Source organism: Propithecus coquereli, unplaced genomic scaffold (assembly GCF_000956105.1).
Source record: "Propithecus coquereli isolate 6110/MARCELLA unplaced genomic scaffold, Pcoq_1.0 Scaffold171, whole genome shotgun sequence".
Classification (NCBI taxonomy): Eukaryota; Metazoa; Chordata; class Mammalia; order Primates; family Indriidae; genus Propithecus; species Propithecus coquereli.
Genome location: NW_012141747.1, coordinates 6,863,075 through 6,885,698, shown reverse-complemented (window position 1 = coordinate 6,885,698; position 22,624 = coordinate 6,863,075). Strand labels below are relative to the sequence as shown.

The 22,624-nt window shown below is 37.5% G+C and overlaps 1 protein-coding gene across 2 annotated transcripts in view; it reads left to right on the top strand.

Moving 5' to 3' along the window:
• The window catches only part of NPHP1 (nephronophthisis 1 (juvenile)), a 56,571-nt gene that overhangs the window by 22,282 nt on the left and 11,665 nt on the right, over positions 1–22,624 (top strand). For both annotated transcript variants that reach the window (XM_012641895.1, XM_012641894.1), the window contains 7 exons: positions 545–639; positions 2,570–2,698; positions 10,071–10,145; positions 12,775–12,885; positions 13,995–14,077; positions 16,312–16,388; positions 17,296–17,395. In XM_012641895.1, coding sequence (XP_012497349.1) covers positions 545–639; positions 2,570–2,698; positions 10,071–10,145; positions 12,775–12,885; positions 13,995–14,077; positions 16,312–16,388; positions 17,296–17,395 — 670 coding nt within the window. The remainder of the gene's footprint in view (positions 1–544; positions 640–2,569; positions 2,699–10,070; positions 10,146–12,774; positions 12,886–13,994; positions 14,078–16,311; positions 16,389–17,295; positions 17,396–22,624) is intronic.

Here is a 22,624-nt window from a genome sequence, read left to right as displayed (position 1 = left end):
TAAGCTAATGAGTACAGGAGACATAGCTCTCTGACTCATCTCTGTATTTCTAGCTCCTAGCACTGTACCTGGCACAGAAGATGGACTCAAAAATTATTTCTTGAATGAATAAATGATGTAATCAGCATTCTCATGACTAGTGTATGCAGGAAGGATGTAACAATGCTTTTGTGTAAGAAGTAAAACTAATGATTATGTATTTTTTTCTAAAATCTCCAAAAAGTACTTATGGATTTGTGTATTTTATAAAACTATTTGAATGAATCATCTCATGGGGCATGTTATTGTCCTAAAAGTCTTTAAGATCTTTATTAAAGTTGCTTTAAGATGATCTTTTATGTATTTATATCCTTAAGTTTTGTATTGTTGTTTTTATGTATAAATCTATATTGGTGCATCTGGTTTTGGAAAGCAAGTTGCTAGAGAGCAGTCTGGCATTTTGGAGATGTCTGTTTCCTAAGTTTATAGCATAACATCATGGACTTGTGGTTTTGAATTTCATTCTTTTTTTGTAAGAAAATAAAAGAAAAACTGTTTTTTGCAGGGAATCAGTTTCGAGCAAGTTACTTCTTACAACCAGCGCTCACATCTTCACAACTGTCCTTCAGCAATCCCATGTGGGATACTAAAGCAGGCACTGTAAGTGTGGTTACTATCAGTAAGTCTGTAACTTTCCCAGATTTTGTCATGGTTGGGAGTAGGCAAATATGTCAATTGACACATCATAGAAAACACAAAGTTATTTCTATATTGTAATTTTGCAATAGTGGTATTTTCATAAATAAAGGAACACTTGGACTCATTCCTTGACTTTGTCTTGTTTAAGTCCATTGCTCTCTTCACCCATTGTTACAAAGGAAATAATACTAGGTTTCTATCTTGATCATGCTTTGTCTCAATTTCTTCATCTGTAAAAAGAGAATAATAATAATAATACTTCTAAGATGGAATTGTGAGAATTACATTATGTGTGTAAAGGGCTTAGAATAATGCCTGGTACATATGAACTCAGTATATGTTCGCCAGTGTCATCATTATTATTAATAGTAGTACTATTATTCTAATGAAGCAGAAATAACGAAGTTTGAAATACTTTATAGTTATACCTTTTTGGGTAGTACTAAGAGGAGAGGATTCCTGGTATTCCAGTATTTGAAGTTGGAAATACTCTTGATATTTAATTCTACTCCTCTCCCTTTTAGCAAACATAAACCACATTAGAGCACATCACTCCCCCTCCTATTTACCTTCTTTTTCTCCCTCCCTTCCCCCCAGCTTCAAGGGAATAATAAGAGGACAGTGTGGTCAGGTTTTGTGGGGACGGGTCATGCAGAATTTTAGTGCCCTTTTTCCTTTTAACCCAAGCATTGCTTGAAACCTTCTTAGTGTTAGGTATCTTTTTAAAAAAAAATTAATTTTATTATTATTATTACTATTTTATTTTATTTTTTTTGAGACAGAGTCTTGCTCTGTCACTGCAAGTAGGATGCAGTGGCTTCATCAAAGCTCATTGCAACTTCAAACTCCTGGGCTCAAGGGAGTCTCCTGCCTCAGCCTCTGGAGTAACTGAAACTATAGGTACAAGCTACCACGCCTGGCTAGTTTTTTTTTATTTTTTGTAGAGACAGGGTCTCACTGTGCTCACTTTGGTCTCAAACTCCTGGCCTCAAACAATCCTCCTGCCTTGGCCTCCCAGAGTGCCAGGATTACAGGCATGAGCTGCTGCACCTGCCTAGTGTTAGGTATTTTTTATTTCAAGTCAGCAAGGATGTATTAATATTTGGACTATTCAGTGTACTAGTAATCGAATAAATGGCATTTAATTTTATGAACTTGTGCCCAGAGAACTAAATATTCCAATCTCATTCTTAAATTGAAAAGGTAACAAACTGTTAGATATTATCTTATTTTTTGCTACAATATAAGTTATTCAAATGAAAAGACTTGCGACCATAAAACAGAATGTAAAGTTTAATTAAAACTGTTCTTAAAAAAATAAACAGAATGCCAATTTATGTATTCACAATCTGAGCTGTACCTGTGAAGTAGATTTGAATAATAACATCACATAGTGCATTCTCTCTATCAAAATATCTATATAAGAAAACAAAGAATGCTGTAAATCGTTGCTTGGAATCAAAGCCAGAGGAGTTAGCTGGATACTACTAATGCCAGGTGTCATTGGTTATTATGCTGTGGTAACCTTACCCACATTCTGTAGGCATGAACCCAGGGACAGGAATACAGTGATTCTGTGGTCAGATTATACATTTAACTGATAGTACTAACTGTTCTTTTCATCATAATTTTTATGTATTTAAGAAAAGTGCAAATATTTCAAATATAACTTTATGAAAAATTTACCTGCAATGACTGGTTTTGATTTTAAGTAAACAGAGTATTGAGACTTTTCTCATGTGTGTGTATCTGTGCAGAATTTTTTGTTTTCTTCTTTTTTTTTAATTCTATATACATTTTATCAAGTTGTATGTACAAAAGATGCTTTGGAAAATGGATTTGTGTTATAGATTAGAGAAATAAACTTTTTTATAACTAATTTTTCTTTCAGATTAGGTCAAGTCCTAGTCGTGTTTCATTGATCTTGACCCTGTGGAGCTGCAAAATGATTCCTTTTCCAGGAACGAGCATTCAGGTTCTCAGCAGACATGTACGCCTCTGTCTATTTGATGGTAATAAGGTGAGCTTACTGAACAATTAAGTCAATTCACACCAGGATAATGGAAAAACATTTTGTTAATGCCACATATTAAACATGTACTGCATTAAACATGTACTATCTCCTTCTCTCTCTCTCAATCACTTGCTCTTTCTCTCTCTGTGTATTCACATATACGTGTATATGTATGTATATGTAGATGAATATATATAAAATAATATGTGGTAGAGTGGAAAGCACACTGGTTCTGATGATGTGAGTTTAATCCCTGGCTCTTTCAGTTGCCAGGTGTGTGATGTTGACACATTACAATTAACTCCTCTGAGCCTTAGTTTTATTCACCTGTGAAAAGGTTCCTATCTTGTAGTGTTATGTACAGTTCAGGTCTTAAGTGTAGAATGTTGCATTTTTGACAAATGTACACAGTGGAATGGAACATTGCCATTACCTTACAGAGTTTCCTTTGTGTCCTTCTCCTTCGACTCCTCCCTGGTCCCAGGACCAAACAAAAGTTTGAATTACTGTTAAAAAATTAATTTATTTTTTATGAAATACAACTTAAACCATGCTTGGATGGAAATTTATAGCTTTAATTGCATGCACTAGAAAAGAAGAAACATTTTTATTTTTTATTTTCGAGTGCAGTGGCATAATTACAGCTCTCTGTAACCTTGTATTCCTGGGCTCAAGTGATCCTCATACCTTAGCCTGCCAAGTAGCTGGGACTATAGGCATTGTGTCACCACACCCAGCTAATTTTTTATTTTTTAATTTTTTGTAGACACAGGGTCTCAGTGTGTTGCCCAGGCTGGCCTTGAATTCCTGGCCTCAAGCAATCCTCCCGCCACAGCCTCTCAAAGTGCTGGGACTACAAGCATGAACCACTGCATCTGGCAGAAGAAAGATTTAAAATCAGTAATCTAAGCTACCAATTCAAGAGGTTAGAAGAAGAGTGAGTTAAATTTAATGAAAGTAGAAAGGAGGAAATAATAAAGAGTAGAAATTAATGAAATAAAAAACAGATTAATAAAAGAGAAAATCAAAAAAGACAGAGTTTTATTCTTTGAAGACATTAATAAAATTGAAAGCTTCCTAGTAAGACTGATCAATAAATTTTAAAAACAGCAAAAGAAAACAAACTATCAATATCTGAAATGGAAATAGAGACATTATCATAGATCCTGCAGGCATTAAGAGGACAATAAAAGGATATTATAAACCCTATGCCAGTAAATTTGACAACATTGAAGAAATAGATAATTCCTAGAAAACCATGATGTATGGAAACTGGCACAAGAAGAAATTGAAAATTTGAATAGCATCTGTTAAAGAAATTAAAGCTCTCATAAAAAGTCTTTCTACAAAAAAATCTTCAGGCCCAGATGGCTTCACTGATGAATTCCTCCAGACATTTAAGGAAGAAATAATACCAATCTTACACAAACTCTTCCAAAGAATAGATAAAGAATAAATGTTTCTCAGCTCATTTCATAAGGCCAGGAAAAACATGATACAAAAATATGACAAGACATTACAAGAAAGAAAAATTATGAGACCAGAATCCCTTATGAATATAGAAACTAAAATCCTAAACAAAATATTATCAAAATAAATCTATCAATATATAAAAAGGAATATATCCTGACCAATTGGAATTTATTTCAGAAATTCAAATGTACACAGCTGTGTAACCAATATTTAACATTTGAAAATCAATCATTGTAATTTGCCATATAGGACAAAGAAGAAAAACTGTGACCATCTCAATAGATATAAAAAAAGCATTTGACAAATGCTTTTCACAAACACCCATTTATGAGATTTAAAAAATTCTCTACAAACTAGGAATAGAAGGAAATTTCCTCACATTGGTAAAATGCAATAAGAAAAAACTGAGACTAGCATCATCCTACTTTACGGTGAACTATTGAACACTTTTTCCCTAAGATTAGGAACAAGTCAAGGATGTCCAAGAAATAAAAAGATAACTCAACTTTTTTAAATGAGCAAGGGACTTGAACAGGCACTTCAAAAGAGAAAATACATGAAAAACCAATAGGAGTAAAAAAAGATACTCAACATATAATAAGATATCAAGGCAATGCAAATTAAAACTGCAATGATAGAGACCCAACTATATATTATATACAAGAAGCTCACCTTAAATATAATAATATAGGTTGGTTAAAAGTAGAAGAATGGAAAAAGATACACCATTCAAAAGATATTAATATCAAAGTAGACTTCAAACATTAACTAATGATAAAAGGTTCACCTACAAGACAGAACAATCCTAAATGTGTACACACCTAACATCAGAGCTTTAACATACATGAATAAAAACTGGTAGGACTGAAAAGAGAAACAGATAATACCACAATTACGGTTGGAGACTTCTCTCTCAGTAGTATAAAACAAGCAGACAGAAAATTAGTAAGAATGTAAAAGAACTGAATAACATATCAACAAATTAGATCTAATTGATATTTGTGTAACACCAGAAAATAGTAAAATATACATTCTTTTAAGTGCATATGGAATATTCACCAAGATAAATGGTCCTAAGTCAGAAAACAAACCTAAACAAATTTAAAAGAATTAAAATCATACAACATATGGTCCTTGGTCACACAGAATTAAATTAGAAATCAATAACAGAAAAAAAGTAGAAAAATCCTTAAATTCATGAAAATTAAATAATAGACTTCTAAATAATCAATGGGTTAAAAGAAAATTTCAAGAGAAATAAAATATTTTGAACTGAACAAAAAATGAAAATGCAACATATCATAATTTGTGGGATGTTAGCTCAAGCACTGCTTAGAGGGCAATTGATAGGACTAGATGCTTACATTACATTAGAAAAGAATCCTCAAACCAGTAGTAGAAGCTCCCTCCTTAGGAGGCAGTGCTTGAGCTGAGATCTGAGGGGTGAACAGGCCTTACCAAGGAAGAAAAAAGGGAAGTGTGTATCTGGCTGAAGGTACGGCATAGGCAAAGGTCCTGCTGGGAAAGGACTTGGGAAGTGGGAGGCCAATGTGGCTGAGTGGAAAGAGCAGGAGGAAGTGTAGAATGGGATGGAATGGGAGATGTCAGGAAGGGATACAGTGTGCGTCATTGTAAGCCATGATTTAAAGGAGTTTTGTCTATATCCTAAAAGCAGTAAGTCATCGAAGGAGATGACATGATTAGACTTACATCTGGGAAAGATCTCTGGCTCCTTTCTGAAGAATGGATTAGAGGGGGCGCCAAAGAGAACATGAGTAGGCCATTTGGAGAGCTATGGCATAGCATAGTGGTCAAAGGACAACCAAGTGTCATCTTCAAGTGAACAAAAAATCTGGAGCCAGCTTATTTAAGATTAACCCTGGCTCCACCATTGCTAACTGTGGGACCTTGACCAAATTACTTGACCTTGCTCTCTCTCACTTTCCTCATCTGATACACGTCTCTTAGGATCAATGTGAGGATTAAATGAGTTAAGTAAGTGAAGTACTTAAAACAATGCATAGAACATAGTAAGTGCTTTAGAAGAATGACTGACTGGGATAGGAGATGATGATGATAACTTAGAGAGGTGGAAGCACAGATGAGAGATGCAGATAGATATTTTGGAGGTAAGAATCAACAAAATTTGGTGATGGATTGGATATTGGGATAGAGGGAGAATGGAGGATCCAGCGTGACTTCCACCTCTGGATGGATGGTGGTAACATTCAATGAGATAAGGAACATTGGAAGAGGACCAGGTTTGGGAGAGTTGATGTGGGTTTCGTTTTGCTCATGTTGAGTATATTCTAACGCCCAGCATGAAGAAAGTGCCTTCCTTTGTGTCTTTCATCTGAACTTGGAGTAAATAAGTGAACTTGTGTTATAGTGATCCTCCCTCACGTCTACATTTTCTGCACAAAACCACTGCCACAAATGAGCCAGTAGGTGTCGTCGGTGACCAAGAAGAGCTGAGTTGCCTTCTTTCTCTTAGATCTGGTTTGATACCTTTTCCCCTACCTCTCCCTGTTCTCATACGAGAACATAAGACAAAGACTGGAATTTTATTTTGAATAACTTATCAAAATAATGGAACTTATTTCATATCAAAATAATAGAAGTTAGTTTATAAAATGAGTTTATGTCAAATTCCCAAATTGAGATGTAAAGAACATATCTAATAGTTATTCAAATACTCATGCTATTTACTTAAAAGTGCTTATTTAATAAATCTAAGCCTAGTTACAGATAAGAAGCATTGTTATTAAAACTACTTAATGAGACACCACTTCCAGTAATGGCTGATTAAGTTCCTCTTGGGCCAGCCCGCCAAGTCTGGGCAATATAGAAAACAACTCCCCGAAGGCCCTGCACAGCATCCAGAAGTGGGCAGACACTGGTAAGGAGACTCAAGCCTTTCATCTGCTGCTTTAGTTTTTGCTTTTGTTCCATCTCTCTTTTGTTCCCGCTCTCTGTTTTCTTTTCTTGCCTTCCTACGTGTTACCGGAACAGTTTTTAGAACTCATTCTGAATGCCCTGTAGTGTTGATGAGCGGATCTCTTGGCTAGCTTTCCTAGTGGTTGCTCTAGGTCTTATTTTACACATACGCAACTTAGCACAGTCTGTTGGTGTCAACATTCCAGCTGGGGTGATGTATAAGACTCTACCTTCCTTTAATCCTCTTTATCCTCCCTTGTTTGTAATATAATGGCCTTAAATATTTCCTCTCCATACATTGAGAACCACATAACACAGTATTATAATTTTTGTTTCAACCATCAAACATAATTTAGAAAACTCAAGATAAAATCGATAATATTTACTTATACTTTTACTGTTTCCATTGTTCTTTCTTCCTGTCTGACGTTCTAAGATTCCTTCTTTTATTTTGTCCTTTCTGTTTAAAGAATTTCCTTTAACCATTCTTTTAGCATAGGCTTGCTGGTGACAAATCCTCTTAGACTTTATCTGAGAATGTCTCTGTTTCCCTTCATTCCTGAAGGATATTTTCACTAGATATAGAATTCTGGGTTGACAGTTACTTTCCTGCAGCACTTGAAAAGTATTGTGCCACTTCCTTCTGGCCTGCGTGATTTCTGATAAAATTCATTGTCATTGTCGTTTAAATTATTCTTCCCCTATTGGTTAACCTAGGTATTGTTTCTCTCTTACAGCTTTCAAAATATTTTCTTTGTGTTTAGCTTTCAGAAGTTTATGGTGTATCTGGCACAAATTTCTTGGCTTTATCCTGTTTGGGTATGTTCAGCTTCTTAAATCTGTAGGTTTATGTCTTTTGCCCAAATTGGGGATTTTTCAGCCATTTCATCAAATACCTTTTCAACTCCAATTATTTCCTCCAATACCTTTTCCTTCTATCTAGTAGTGCTGTGGTTGTTATCATGCTATCACCCCCCCAACCCCGGTCCAGAACCAGATCTTACAGTGGAGTTTAGAGTTCTTGATCTAAGATGACATCAGAGATACCACTGAGTCATTAAAAGTCCCACTTGCTGACTTGATTCTGGACCTGGTGTCATGGCTATGTCTTTATCCTCCCACCTGCTTAGGCTCACTGCTTCCTATGAGGAGAATGGTTGGCAACCATTTTTCTTTTTTTTTTACCCTATTGGCTTCAAACATTAAGGCTATTTCTATTACACTGTCATGTTTTAAGTACCTTTGGCCTCTGTAACATACAAATCCATCTCCTTGACACCACATGCTCCTTCTAGACTCAGAGCCCAGGAGACCCCTGGTTTCAGTCTCACCCTCTTTGTTTTTCTCTTTTATTTGTGCTCTATTGACATATTCCTATAAGTTTTAAATCGGCCTCTGTTTAACTATTACTGTTTCACTGCTTTATGTCTGGAGCAGAATGATTGTGTTGAAGCATACACTAGTTGTGCATAAGTCCTTATGCATTCTTTTTCATGTCTTTGAATAGAGATGGGATCTTGCTGTGTTGCCCAGGCTGGTCTTGAACTCCTAAGCTCAAGCAGTCCTCCCACCTCAGCCTCCCAGGTAGCTGGGACTATAGGTGTGCACCACCATGCTTGTTTCCTTATGCATTCTTAATGAAGTTTGCTGAATGAAATATCTCTAATTTTTTTTTCAAATCCTTGGTTACTTCATTCTTTGCATCTGGTTTTGTGCAGAAAACAGTATGATTCTGAGCCAGTCATTCACCCTCTCTGGCTGCAGTTTTCTCAAATGTAATGGTGAGATGGTTGGACTAAGTCCTTTTTAGCTTTTAGAGTATGTAGATCAAGAAAGATATAAAATTATCAAGCAGTAGTACTGAATCTAAACTTCAAAATCAGGCTTCTCCAAGCTTTTGAAAAGGTAAAAGAGATAGTATGGGATTTTATTTTTGATGATACAAAGGACTTCTTGGGTATTAGAAGGAGGAAACATTCCTTGAAAAATTAAGAAGGACCTTAGAATAAATAAAATACACTCTTACAGTAGTCACCAGGTAGTAATCAGAAGGAGTTTGTACTCCAGGAGTCCAGGTTGAAAATGTATATTATTTCAGGAAAAGTTCAAGTAAATTAATATATATTAGTTGTTGAAAGAAATGAGGATTTTGTTAATGTGGAAAGCAATTCAGCTGCCCATAAAATACACCTAGGTACTTACTATTAGGGATATAGAGGAGAGTGAATTGAATCTGACCTAATTTGACACATTTAGGATTATTTTTAGAGCTTAGTTTTAGAAATGTTATAATAAAATATTTTCATCTAAAATAAAAATTATATATTATTCATTCCTTTGGAAGATGCCAGTTTTGGCCATAACTTTGAATTCTTTATGACATAAAGTTTTTGCTCCTTTTGTGTTTCATTGTTTTATGTAAGTTATAGGATGAATTTCTTGCATATAGAATTTTATAAGAGATTCAATTGCAGGAAGAATACAATTTATGGGACTAGACATCTTGAGAAAAATGTAAGTGTATCTGAGTTGTTAGCATTGTCTACCATAGTGACAGGGTAATGGACTACATATGAAATGCTTCTGTGGGTCATATCTCTTAAAGGACCATTTTTACCTGAAATTCTACTTACTTTTCTGGTAAACCTATCCCAGATGTTAAGGATTTCAATGAATATGATTTTCTATTATATTAGCAGAAGGGTCCAAGTCTGCATTGATATTATCAACGCCCTCATTGTTTTATTAATAAGTGCTGAAACACTTGTTTTTCACTAATTAAAAGTGATTATCATACTTGATGTAAAAAGAAAAAAAGTACAGAATTGCATAAAGTAAAAAGTGAAAGTTTCCCCCTCCCTATCTTCCCCACCCAGTATAGCCACTGTTAACCCTTTGGGATTTGGAAGTGGTGATGTTTCAAAGAGGTTTCTACAACATGATTTCAAAAGGGAAAATCTCATTTCAGGTTCTGAGCAACATTCATACAGTCAGAGCCACATGGCAATCTAAAAAGCCCAAAACATGGACCTTTTCCCCTCAGGTAAGTAATCTGCTGAGTGATGGAATGAGGAATGAACTTTTTACCTATTATGTGTTAAGCAATTAATTTCTAAGATAAGGCTGTCAAAGTGTAGTATTTATATTTAGTACACAATAGATGGGGCTAGATTTAAATCTCTAGATTCTTTGGCGTTCCTTGAGGACTTTGATAAAAATTACTCATGTTTCTGACCCACCAAAGTTATAATTCATATGAATCATCTCATTCAATGGATTTCAGGGTTCAATTTTAGAAAATACCTATGTGGTGAAAAATGAAAACAAAATGATAAAATTTAGGAAGTGGAGTGTTTTTTAAAAATGAAATCTTCCAGCTGTGCTAATGAGAGCTGTGCTTTCTTCAGATAAAATCAAGGGTGACGCCTAAGGGACTGGTACGTTGCACTAGGTACTGTCAAGACCGGAATGAGGTTAGGTGGGTTCAAATCACTGAGTCAGTATTACATGGATAATAGTGAAGACAGAGATGTCTTTATGTTCTTTTTACAACATTAATTGTCTATAGCAGTGGTTCCCAACCTTTTTGGCAGGGCCTGGTTTCATGGAAGACAATTTTCCCACAGATGGGGAGAGGGGCAGGTGGATGCAGAGCTCAGGCCTGATGCCAGCGATGGGGAGCGCTTGTAAATACAAATGAAGCTTTGCTTGCCCGCTGCCGCTCTCCACTCACACCCCTGCATCCCCACCCCACCTTCCTCAGTTTCATGGAAGACAATTTTTCCACAGACTGGTGGGGCAGCCGGGTCCCTAACAGGCCTCGGCCCCGTACTGGTCCTTGGCCCTGGGGTTGGGGACTGCAGGTCTATAGTGTATCTTATGTTACTTTTTTCTGCCTTCAAAGTTTCATTACTGTAGTATTTACTTACCTCCCACAGCTAACTCCCTTGTATAACTGCCCCCTAAAAACCCTTAATGAACCTTGTTTTATCGCATTAAAAGATCTTAAAGCAATATGGAGGTTCAATGAGAGGGCTCAGGCTGTGGGTGAGGCCCAGCCACCTCGCTCGTGTGCTCCATGTGTACACTTGTCTGAGCACACCTCCTAAAAGGCCAGCCAGCTTCATCTTCTGAGCACTCTGCTTCCAGTGAGAAACATGGGTTGTCTTTTGGCACAACAATTCATAATTCTGCTATTGCATCTCTGTGTATGTGAAGTGTTTAGGTAGAATTTTCTAATGTTTTCTCAGGATACAAAGATGTTGGGGAGGATAAATAATAAGTATATGTTACTTTGTTGAATGAAATTAAGCATCTGTTACATGCAAGGCATTCTTCCTAGGTATGTGGGAACTTACATGTTAGTAGGGAAAAATAGCTATGTGAATAGTAACAACATCCTCTATTTATGGAGCTCTAACCAGGTGCTAGGCCCTCTGCCTGGCCCTGATGCGCATTTTCCTATGCAATCCTTAGAATAGCCGTGTGGGGTGGGTACTGTTGGTAAGTTTCACTCAGGCAGATTGTAATGGTTACAGGGCTCCAAGTGCTTTGGAAGCACAAAGGAGGGTGAAGTTGATTCTAGTCCTTTGGCTGAGGGAAGATTCTGTAGAAAAGAAACTAGACCTTAAAAAAAAAAAAAAAGAAAAAGAAAAAGAAACTAGACCTTGAAGGAGGGATAGGATTTTATAGACAAGAAAGGGGGATGCAGTTGTCTAGGGCAGTGGTCCGCAACCTTTTTGGCATCAGGGACCAGTTTCATGGAAGACACTTTTTCCACAGACCGGTGGCAGGGGGGATGGTTTCAGGATGATTCAAGCGCATTACATTCATTGTACAGTCGAACCTCTCTGCTGATGATAACCTGTATTTGCAGCTGCTCCCCAGTGCCAGCACCACCACCTCAGCTCCACTTCAGATCATCAGGCATTAGATTCTCATAAGGAGCACGCAACCTAGATCCCTCGTATGTGCAGTTTACGGTAGGGCTCATGCTCCTATGAGAATCTAATGCCACTGCTGATCTGACAGGAGACAGAGCTTACGCAGTGATGCAAGTCATGGGGAGCTGCTGTAAATACAGATGAAGCTCTGCTCGCTCGCCTCCTGCTGTGCGGCCCGGTTGCTAACAGGCCACGGACCAGACCGGTACTGGCCTGGGGGCTGGGGACCGCAAATCTTGGAAGAGGGAATGGAATGAACACAAGGGAAGGGAAAGGAACATTTATAAGGCTCTCATCAGGAAAGTTGAGGAAATACGTGTATTCAGTCTTTAATTTTAGCTCTGTTTGTGAAGAACAATGATTAATATAAATGTGATGTATGCAAACTATTTTTTGTAACACCTCTGGGGACCTAGGTACAGCACTTGTTATATTAGCCTCTATGCTAAGGACAGAGTAAGTCAAGGTAAAGGTGTTGCCCTTAAACAGAGAAGTTAAAGTTTTTTATTTCAAATTATTGGTATAGGTGAATCCAATCCATCTGCTTTTTGTTTTCCTTAAAAGATTTCTATATAATGCAAAGGCAAAAATCATTTGTTAATGAATGGGGCTAAAACCGCTTTTCTATTTTTTAACCTTACTTTATTTTTATTTATTTATTTTTATTTTATTTATTTATTTTATTTTTAAAGTTACTGATAAGTAACTTTAGTTTCTTTATCATTTCAGGTTACTGGCATCTTGCCATGCTTATTTGATGGTGATTGTTTTATCAGGTCCAACTCTTCATCTCTGGATCTTGGAATATTATTTGAACTTGGAATTTCTTATATTCGCAATGTATGTCAGTTGAAAGATAATGCTTTCTAATGTATCAGTTAAAAGGGAAAGTTTAAAAATTGTCTGTATTTATAAGTAAAATAATTGAGGTTTTTATGTGTAATAGAATTTTAATCCTTTGAGGAATGAGAATGGCAGTGTGTCTAATTTTATATGTAGTTCTGCTTTTTAAGTAGTATTTAAAATAAAAGGTTATTTATTTACATTTACTTTTATAGCTTGCATGAATTCCAGTGCTTTTAAAGAAATGAAAATTTGGAAAGGGTGGGACTTTGTGGAAAGTGATAAAAGGTGCTCAGTGACATTCCAGCACTGTAGTCCACCTCTGTCCTCCAGAGGCTGAGTATACTTAGCCTTGTAACTGAGGGATCTGATTAAGGGACCTGGCAGAGTGGTAATTTTTATAAAGGGAACACCAGAAACTGGGGTTAACTTATGCCATATAAACTATTGAACCAGTGGGCACAGGTCTGTGCTAGTAATTAAATGTGTCCACATTCTAATAACAGCTTGAGAGGTGTAGTATATATTCCTTGCCTCCTGGTAACCCAGAGAGCCATTACAGAGAGATTACATTAACAGTATTACACCATCCCTTCATTTCTTTAATGCAAATCCATCCATATGTATTGCAGGTGGGTAGGATAGGAAGAGGAGCAGGCCTCCCAAGCAAGCTCTGGGGGCCTCTGGCAATTGACAGTGGGGGTAAAATTCCAAGCAAAACAGCCCTTGAATGAATGAATGGTATCTGTATTCCATTCTCTCAATGAAACAAAGCTTCATAATCCTATATAGTATTGATGTGATTTGAGATCACTCTGCAGAATGTTTATAGCACTCAAGGAATAATATCACGGTTGCCACATCATCCAGTTGAAGGGATTTTTAAGAGCAATTTTGACAAAATATGATTATGATTTGACATACCACCTTTAACATCTGACCTGCAAGTAAAATGGGACTCTACTATGTTTCATTTTATTTTCTTGTGAAGAACTTTTTAGTTCTGAAGGTGAATACGAGTTTTGGTCCTTTAAAAGGACTTGGTATGTGCTTGTAAATTTGACTAGTGTAGACATTAAACTTCATGTATTTGTTTTATTTCCTAGTCAACTGGTGAAAGAGGAGAATTAAGTTGTGGCTGGGTGTTTCTTAAACTTTTTGATGCTGATGGAGTTCCTATTCCTACAAAGTAAGTTGGCTTTCCTTACAAATGAATAATTTTGTAGAAATTCATTTTTTTAAAGTGGATCAAGGCTATTACCCCAAGTTTTGTTAGATATTGCACCTGATTTTAGGATTTCCCCCCCCCCTTTTTTTTTCCCCCAAATTCTGCCTTTCCTTCTGGAGTTGTAAGTGAACACAATAACAGTAACTGTATACACTGTGAAGTGGATATTGTTACATAGAACACACCAGCGGCTTTCTCACTGTTGAGCTAATAATGCCTTGTGAATGTACGATCTATCGAGAAACCCCTGTAGCTGTACCTGCTGATGCCGCCTGTCTGTTGGAAAATAAATCTTGAATGTTTTATTTCTCAAAAAAAAAAAACCAAATTCAATTTTTAGAATCTAGATACCTGAGGTTTGTCCTGTTAGCATTTCAATAACGTTGGGGGAGAGGGCTTTTAATGTTGATTTTAGTGTGGTTTAAAGTAATACATGAAAACAACATGCACAGTCTCATCCTGGGGAGGAAGAAATGACATATATAGAATAGGTATTTTAAAAGGTGTTTGCACTGGCTATTTGCTGAGAATATTCTTTTGATAATTTCCTATGGTATTGCACATTTCACCGTGATAAAAACAGAGCCTAATTTTCAAAGAGTAGGAAAGCTAAATCCGGCCTCTCAGGTCCTCTGTGACTCTCTACCGTTTTTCTGTAGGTGGGACATTGAAATTTTAGTGGCAACCACCGTAAACAACTTTAAACTTTAAGATCAAAAGGGAGACTAGAAGCAAATATTCGCAGTGTATACAGAAGAGTGAGAAGATGATTATCCCTAATGTAAAAAGAGCTCTCAAAATTAATAAGAAAAAGATAATCCAAATTTTAAAATGGGGGAAAAAAAGATCTATGTCTAGGATATAAAAAGAAATTCACAGAAGGGACACAAATGGGCAGGCAGTAGGATTACTGATTAAGATCCCAAGATTGAAATTATAAAGTTAAGGGCTCTAGTCCCAGCTCTGCATGAGTAACAATAGGTGGATCCCTTATGGTCTACAAACCTGAATTTCCCCCATCTTTAATCTGGAGGACTGTAATAATTCCTACCCTAAAGGCTTGTTGCCAGGATTAATTTAGATAACACTCCCCACATGGGCTCCTTACCACTGGGCAGAGGTAAAAGTCCTGACTCCACCAGTCCTCTGACTTCACCCCAGTGGGAGGGGGAGGAGCACCTCATTACCATGAGTAGATAAACACAGTGAATTTCAAAAGTAACACATGCTTTTCTTTTAAAGTTACATACTGAGTGTGCAAAGCAGACAGTAAAATCCCACAGGTTTTGTGGGACAGATTACTTGTGGGGTGTTTTTGTTTTTTAATATATTCAGGGTTTTTAGTTGTACTGAGTGGAAGAAATAAGGTAAAGCACATCTACTCCATCTTTTCTGAAAGTAAAGTCACAGCTATTTTTTTAAATAAGGTAGAGCTCTGTATATTAATATAGAAACATTTTCATTGTATATTATATGAAAACAATAGTTGCTCAATAGTGTGAATACTATGACTCTACTTTTGTTCCTTAAAAGCTATTTGTTAACCTACGGTGGGTCTAGGTAAACTGTTCCCAGAGGTTGAGGAGCAGAACTGGGGAGGTGGTGCAGGTGGGATTTTACTGTCTGCTTTGTACACTTGGTGTGTAACTTCAAAGGAAAAGCATGTGTTACTTTTGAAATTCCCTGTGTTTATCTATTTGTTTACATTTACATAGAAAAAGGGCAGGAGACTTACTAAACTAGAGGGGAAGATATGGGGAGGGATTTTTCACTTTTTTACTTATCATTTCTATGCCAAACTTTTTACAACAATCTACATGTTACTTTCATATTTTAAAAATAATATAAATTCATACTGGCTTTATTTCAAATAGTGACTCAACATATTTGAAAACCACCTCAAAAAACAGTCATTATTTGTCATTAACACAAATCATCAATGTCAAAACACTGTAATGACTTCAATTAACCTTACTAATTTTGGTGTGGAATAATGTATTTTCTACATTAGATAGGGAAGGGAGAGACTGAGATGGTACCTTACAGAAGGATCAACAACTATCATTGTCATTTACAATGAGACATAAATAAAATGTCTGTGAACATATTTGTGCTAAAAAATATTTCACTACTGACTTCAGTGTTTATAAAATGCCCATAACATGCATCTGTCATCATATATTATTCTTTCATAGGACTTATGAACTCTTCTTAAATGGTGGTACTCCTTATGAAAAAGGTATTGAAGTGGACCCTTCAGTATCCAGAAGAGGTACAGCTCTTCCTTTCCTTTTTTTAAAGATTAAACCAATAGAAGATACATCAGACAAGGTAGCTAGCTATGTTCTAATAAACAACATTTTTCACTTGGATTCACATTTGTAAAATGCCATTTGAAATTAAAATCTTAATCATTTTTATCTAAGTGCTTACTTTCTTAGTAGCACATGTGAGACTCTAATGTAAGAAATCATGAAGAATGAGGACCCTGCCTTAGTTCTATTTCATTGAACACTGGACTAATGCTTGTGCTGTTACAGAATTAATAGAAAAGCTAATTCAAAGATTTTCTGTAGCTAGATCAAAGGGTACAGACATTTGAAATGGTGATATACATGCCATGATGCCCTCCAAAAATATTGAGTGTCTTTTAGTATGTTCACGGACCAGGCATTGTGCTAGATAATGGGAAAATGGAGAGCAAGACAGATATGGTCATTGCCTCACGGAGCTCAGAGCCTGACAGATTTGGAATTCCATTTTCACCCTTCAGCCATCCCTCTCCTTGTTTGGTGATTCAGGACATGTGCCACTGCTGCTGCCCCTACAATACCAGTCCTGGCATCTTGGAACAGGAAGGAGTTTGATATCTGGAATGCAGTTTGCTCTACCTTGAGTCAAACATGCTTTTTCAGCTCCCTTTCTTTCCTTTGTAATGTGGCAGCAATAATGCTGTAAAACACATGATGTAGTGGCCAATCGGGTACTGTTAGGGAGGTCCCTAGGCGTTAACATTACACTTTATCTTTCTATCAGCTCATTTAAGGTATGGGTGATTCCTGCCTTTCATTCAGTTCAGCACCACTGGTTGGTATATTTTCACAAAACATTTGTTTTATTATACTCACTGTCCTAAGCACTTAAAGTTTTGAGATTTATTTTCAATTTTTTTTTTAAAGCACATGGCAATGTTTTTCATCAGATCATGACAATGAGAAAGCAGCCTCAACTTCTAGTAAAACTGAGATCCTTGAATAGAAGTTCAAGAAACTTACTAAGGTTGGTACTTGCTTCTACCTAACTGGTGAACTTGGAATCATTCAGCATTTCTACCACCTCCGCTTTGGCTTCTCCTCCTGCTTGGTCATCTTTTGTTGGTTATTGTACCAAAGATCAATAGGGAAATGAAACCGTAATAAAGCTTAGATAAGCTTACTCGTCTGTTTACTGGTTAGCTCAAATGATAGATTTGATCAGAAATTATTTGGACACTTTGCACTAAATGGGGCTTACTGCTGCATGATCCTACCTTTAGGGAACTATTTAATATTTTTTAATATCAAGTTTATTGAGGTATAATTTACATGCAATATAATATACCTTTTTTAGTTTACAGTTCTTTGAGTTTTGACAAATGTATACAGTTGTGGAACTACCACCACCATCAAGATAGGGAATATTTCCCTCACTCTAATTTGCTCTTTTGTAATCAACTCCCTAGCCCCAGGCTCAGGCAACTCATCTATTTTCTTTCCCAACAGTTTGGCCTTTTCCAGAATGTCATATACATGGAATTATTAATATGTAGCCTTTTGAGTCTGGCTTCTTTCACTTAGCATAGTGCGTTTGAGGTTCACCCATGCCATTGCATGTATTAGTAGTATGTTTGTTTTTGTTCTAATAGTACAGATGGTCCCTGACTTATGATGGTTTAAGATTTTTAACCTTACCATGATGCAGAAGCAATACATGTTCAGTAGAAATCATATTTCAGTGCAGTATTCAATAAATTACATGAGATATTCAAAACTTTATTATAAAATAGGCTTCGTGTTATGATTTTGCCCAATTGTAGGCTAATGTAAGTATTCTGAGCATGTTCCAGGTAGGGTAGGCTAACCTGTGATGTTTGGTATGTTAGGCGTATTAACTGCATCTTTAACTTCTGATATTTTCAACTCATGATGGGTTTATCAGGATGTAACCCCACCATAAGTCAAGGTGCATCTGTATTCCGTTTGATGGATATAACACAATTTATTTATCCATTCACCAGTTGATGGACATTTGAGATCTTTCTAGGTTTGGACAGTTATGAATAAAGCTGCTTTTAAGTATTTACATCTAGGTTTTCTGTGTGTGGATATATGTCTTCATTTCTCATGGGCATAAATAACTAGGAGTGGGCTTATTGGGTCATCTGGTATTTGTTTACCTTTATAAGAAACTGCCAAACTGTTTTCCAAAATGACTATCCCATTTTACATTCTCACTAGCAATATATGAGTGTTCCAATTATTCCGTATTCTTGACAGACTTCATATTATCAGTTTTTTCTGTTTGGTCTTTCTAATAAGTGAGAGTGGTTTCTTGTAGTAGTTTTAATTTGCATTTTCCTAAAGGAGTTTTTACACCAGTAGAATCTCAATCTCTCAATTTCTCACTCAGTGCTCTCTTTTTTTTTTTTTTTTTTCTTTTGAGGCAAAGTCTCACTGTGTTGCCTGGGCTAGAGTGCCATGGCGTCAGCCTAGCTCACAGCAACCTCAAACTCCTGGGCTCAAGCGATCCTCCTGAGTAGCTGGGACTACAGGCATGTGCCACCATGCCCGGCTAATTTTTTCTATATTTTTTTTTAGTTGTCCAATTAATTTCTTTCTATTTTTAGTAGAGACGGGGTCTCGCTCTTGCTCAGGCTGGTTTCAAACTCCTGAGCTCAAACAATCCGCCCGCCTCGGCCTCCCAGAGAGCTAGGATTACAGGCGTGAGCCACCGCGCCCGGCCTCAGTGCTCTCTTAGACCAGTAATTTAAACATCTCTCTCAGGGTCTCAGTGTCTGCATCTTTAAGATGAGCATCATGATAATAATATCAACCCCATAAAGCTGTAATGAGGTTTAATGGAAAGAAAGCATAGGGAGCACTTAGCCAGTATTTCTAGTGTGTGGCATACAATAACACAATAGTGTTAGTTATAATTATTACCTATTATAATTATTTTATATATAGATAAATATAATGCCAAGCAAATGGTACTGTGTCATCAAATTTGTTAAAATGATAATGTGCTATGTAGCTGATAAGATGGGGGAGGGATTTGAAATAGGCTTTTTGAAGGATTGGAGGGCTGTGGCCATGGGAAGATGTGAAGGAAAGGAACTCTACAGAAGGCACACGGGCACAAGAAGGGGGTGGGAAGAGCACTGCATGGAACAGAGACTGATGCAGTTGAACTGCCCCACCGTGGCCTGCACATGCTCACAGATTACCAAGACGTAGGGAAATAAATGAAGACTTGGCGCGTCCATCTGAATGAATGGTTGCTTTTGTCATTCCAGATCATAGTCTTAGTTTAAATATCCCTTGTTCTCATCTCTAGTACTGAAATGTATTTTATGATTATAGTATTAACAGTTAAATCTTTCAATAGCCATTAATAATGTGTTCATAGGTATTATTTACTCTCTCGGCTTTTTTTTTCTGAATGTTCATAGAGCCTGTAAATTCCCTTTTTTGGCCAATCTTTCCTTGGAAAATTGTTATTTTTCAAGATTAGAGAAAAAGCAGCACAGTAGCAGTCTTTGTAAAAGGAAAGCCAAATCCTGTTTGGCTTCATTCTTCCTACTTTTTTTGCCTCCCCATTACCCATCTCGTTGATAAGCCTCCAAGAGTCCTAAAGCGCTCCCAAGCGTGTCTTTCAAGTACAGCCTCTAATAGTGTTTCTTTGGCCCCAAATACTGGTTCTCAGCTACTTTTTAGGTCAAATCTGACTGTGTGGTGCAGAGGTCAGCAAGGAAGCCCATCCTTCTTAAGCACTGAATGCTCTCCTATGCACTGGGTTCTTAAAGGTCCTGAGTCCTTGTCCTCTAGACCTCAGGAACTGAGGCACTCGTTTGATTGCAGCACACATTAGGCACCACAGAAACATTTGTGAAATAATTTCAAAGTAAAGATCTCCCTGCTAGTGTAAAAGTGTACTTCTCAGGAGCTCTGCTTGGCCTCTGGCTGTCCCTGGCACCCCCTGCCTTGTCTTGGTGTGTGTGCTCTTCTGTCTTCACAGAGTGCACAGAGAGACTCGAGCACTATCTTGAAATGGCCGCTCCACTTTGCGTGATTCTGAAATGTATACTACTGATAATGTCAGGTGTGGGTTGGGGCATGATGCTGGTGCAACCTCAGATGTCGGCTGGCTGTCACAGAAACCAGGCCATGGACACAGTGAAGCCAGAGGCCCTGGGCCTTGCAGCAGGGCTGTGGGCCATGGTGTGAGGGTTGTGCTGAGGGTTCAAGGTGAGAGGCTAGGCACCAGCGTGGGCCTTTTTGGACATCACTGCTCTGAGCCTATGCAGCCTGGAGGTGGAGACTGAGGCAGGACTGATCCATTTCAGCATCCTCTCCTCCCCTGACCTGCCCCCTTCAGTGGATGGGAGAAGAAGGCAGATGATGACACCACAGTCCTCCTCCTCATCTTCAAAGCCACACGCCACTTCCACCCTCACCCTCCCTTGCTTACAAACTTCACCTTTGCTTGTCCAAACTTCTCTGCTCAAAGGAGAAAGGACAGGGGCTCTCTTCTTTATGCTAAGTGACATAACAATGGAGACAGGGCCAAGGGTGGGAAGCCCAGTTAGAGTTTGCATTAGTGCCCATTTTTACCCAGTACTCTTGCTGGTTGGCTGTATACTGCCCTCTTACCTGGCTATTAATCTTACACATGTGTATCCTTTGGGTGTCAGGAGACCTGTGAAAATGTGAATGAACCAGTGCAGACCCTTCTCTTCTACCAAAAAAGAGCACCAGAGGCCTGCCCATGGGTCTCAGCATCTCATTTTGTGCAATTGGTTGTGGTCATGGTGACCCTGTCAGCATGAGAAGAAAAGAGGGAGCAAATAGATGCTTTGGTCTCACCAAGATTTGCCTTTCTAATTTTGGAACTCTTTTCCAAAGGGGTTTAACTTGATGTGATTTGACCAAAGGCATGTGCATAAGCCTTTGAGGAAGGAAAGCCCTGAATCTAGATTCCCACACTCCCAATGCATGAATTCTCAATACTAAGAAACGCTGGTCTGTAGAATAGGCTGTGTGTATAAATTTGCTATAAATATATTATCGTTTGCCTTTTTGATGCATTCCATCTTTTTTTGTCTTCACTTTCATTATACCGTTGCTAAAAATAAATAACAGTGTTACTTTCCTGAAGCCCTTTCATTACATTCATTGCACTTCTGCCACCACAGTTTGCTAGTCTACTTATGAGGTCAGGAAGAAGTATATTTTTACTTACTCACCTCAGCTAACCCTCAGCCCAGCACTTTTTAGTCATCTTGGGTTTGGGAAAATCAGGGGATTTCCCCAAAGAAAATCTAATAAAGCGCAGCAGCATTGCTTCATGTTGTGGGAAGTTGCCGAAAGGAAAGGAGTGCCTGCACTGTGGGAGGACCAATGCCTGTTAGACAGAGAGAGTGGACAGGTTACAAGAAAAGGAGAGGGCCAAATGGAAGGAAGGAAGGTTCCACCCCTTCCCCTGGCAAAATCAATGACTGTTGGTCAGCGTGAGCCCTGAGTTTGGGCATGCAGCTGAAACACTGCCCACAGGGGCCATGGTCCACAGGGAATCACAGCATGAACCCTGAGAAGGCATTTGGTGGCACTGAGAAAGCTAAATGGTTCCCTGCATCCAGTCTTCGGGAAATCTAGGTCAGATAGATACAAGATCAGAATTTTAGCAGGATTGCTATATATGAATATAAATATAGTAAGATAACTTGTCTTGCAATTTTGGACGTTTCTAGAAATACAGAGTTTAGGGAGTGGTCAAGGATACTTATCTAAATTCCATGAAACTAATTACCCATGGAATCCATTGCTCTTGTACCATCATAGGGGTCATATTCATTCTGTTCTTTTCCAACAGTCTCTTTTTTAACTTTAGCAGTTTTTCTTAGCCCAAGGGCATCTTTCTCCTTGATAGAAGACATCATATCATTTGCAAGGTTTTCAAGGTTTTCTGTATGGTCATTCTTCATGCTTAGTGACAGAGTTCATGTATTTCTAAAAATAGCATTTGGGCCTCTTATTAGGATAGGGGGCCCATTCGTCATCTATGGTGAATGTATCTTGCTCTTACTCTATAACCTATCTTGCTCTTCCTCAATAAACCTCATTTTCATGCTTAAAAAAATTTTTTTTTAACTAAAATAAAAATAGCATTTGGAAAACATGTGTTTAGTGACAAGCAGAGGAGACCACAGGAAAAAAGAAAAAAATATAAAATATATATACAGAATGATCC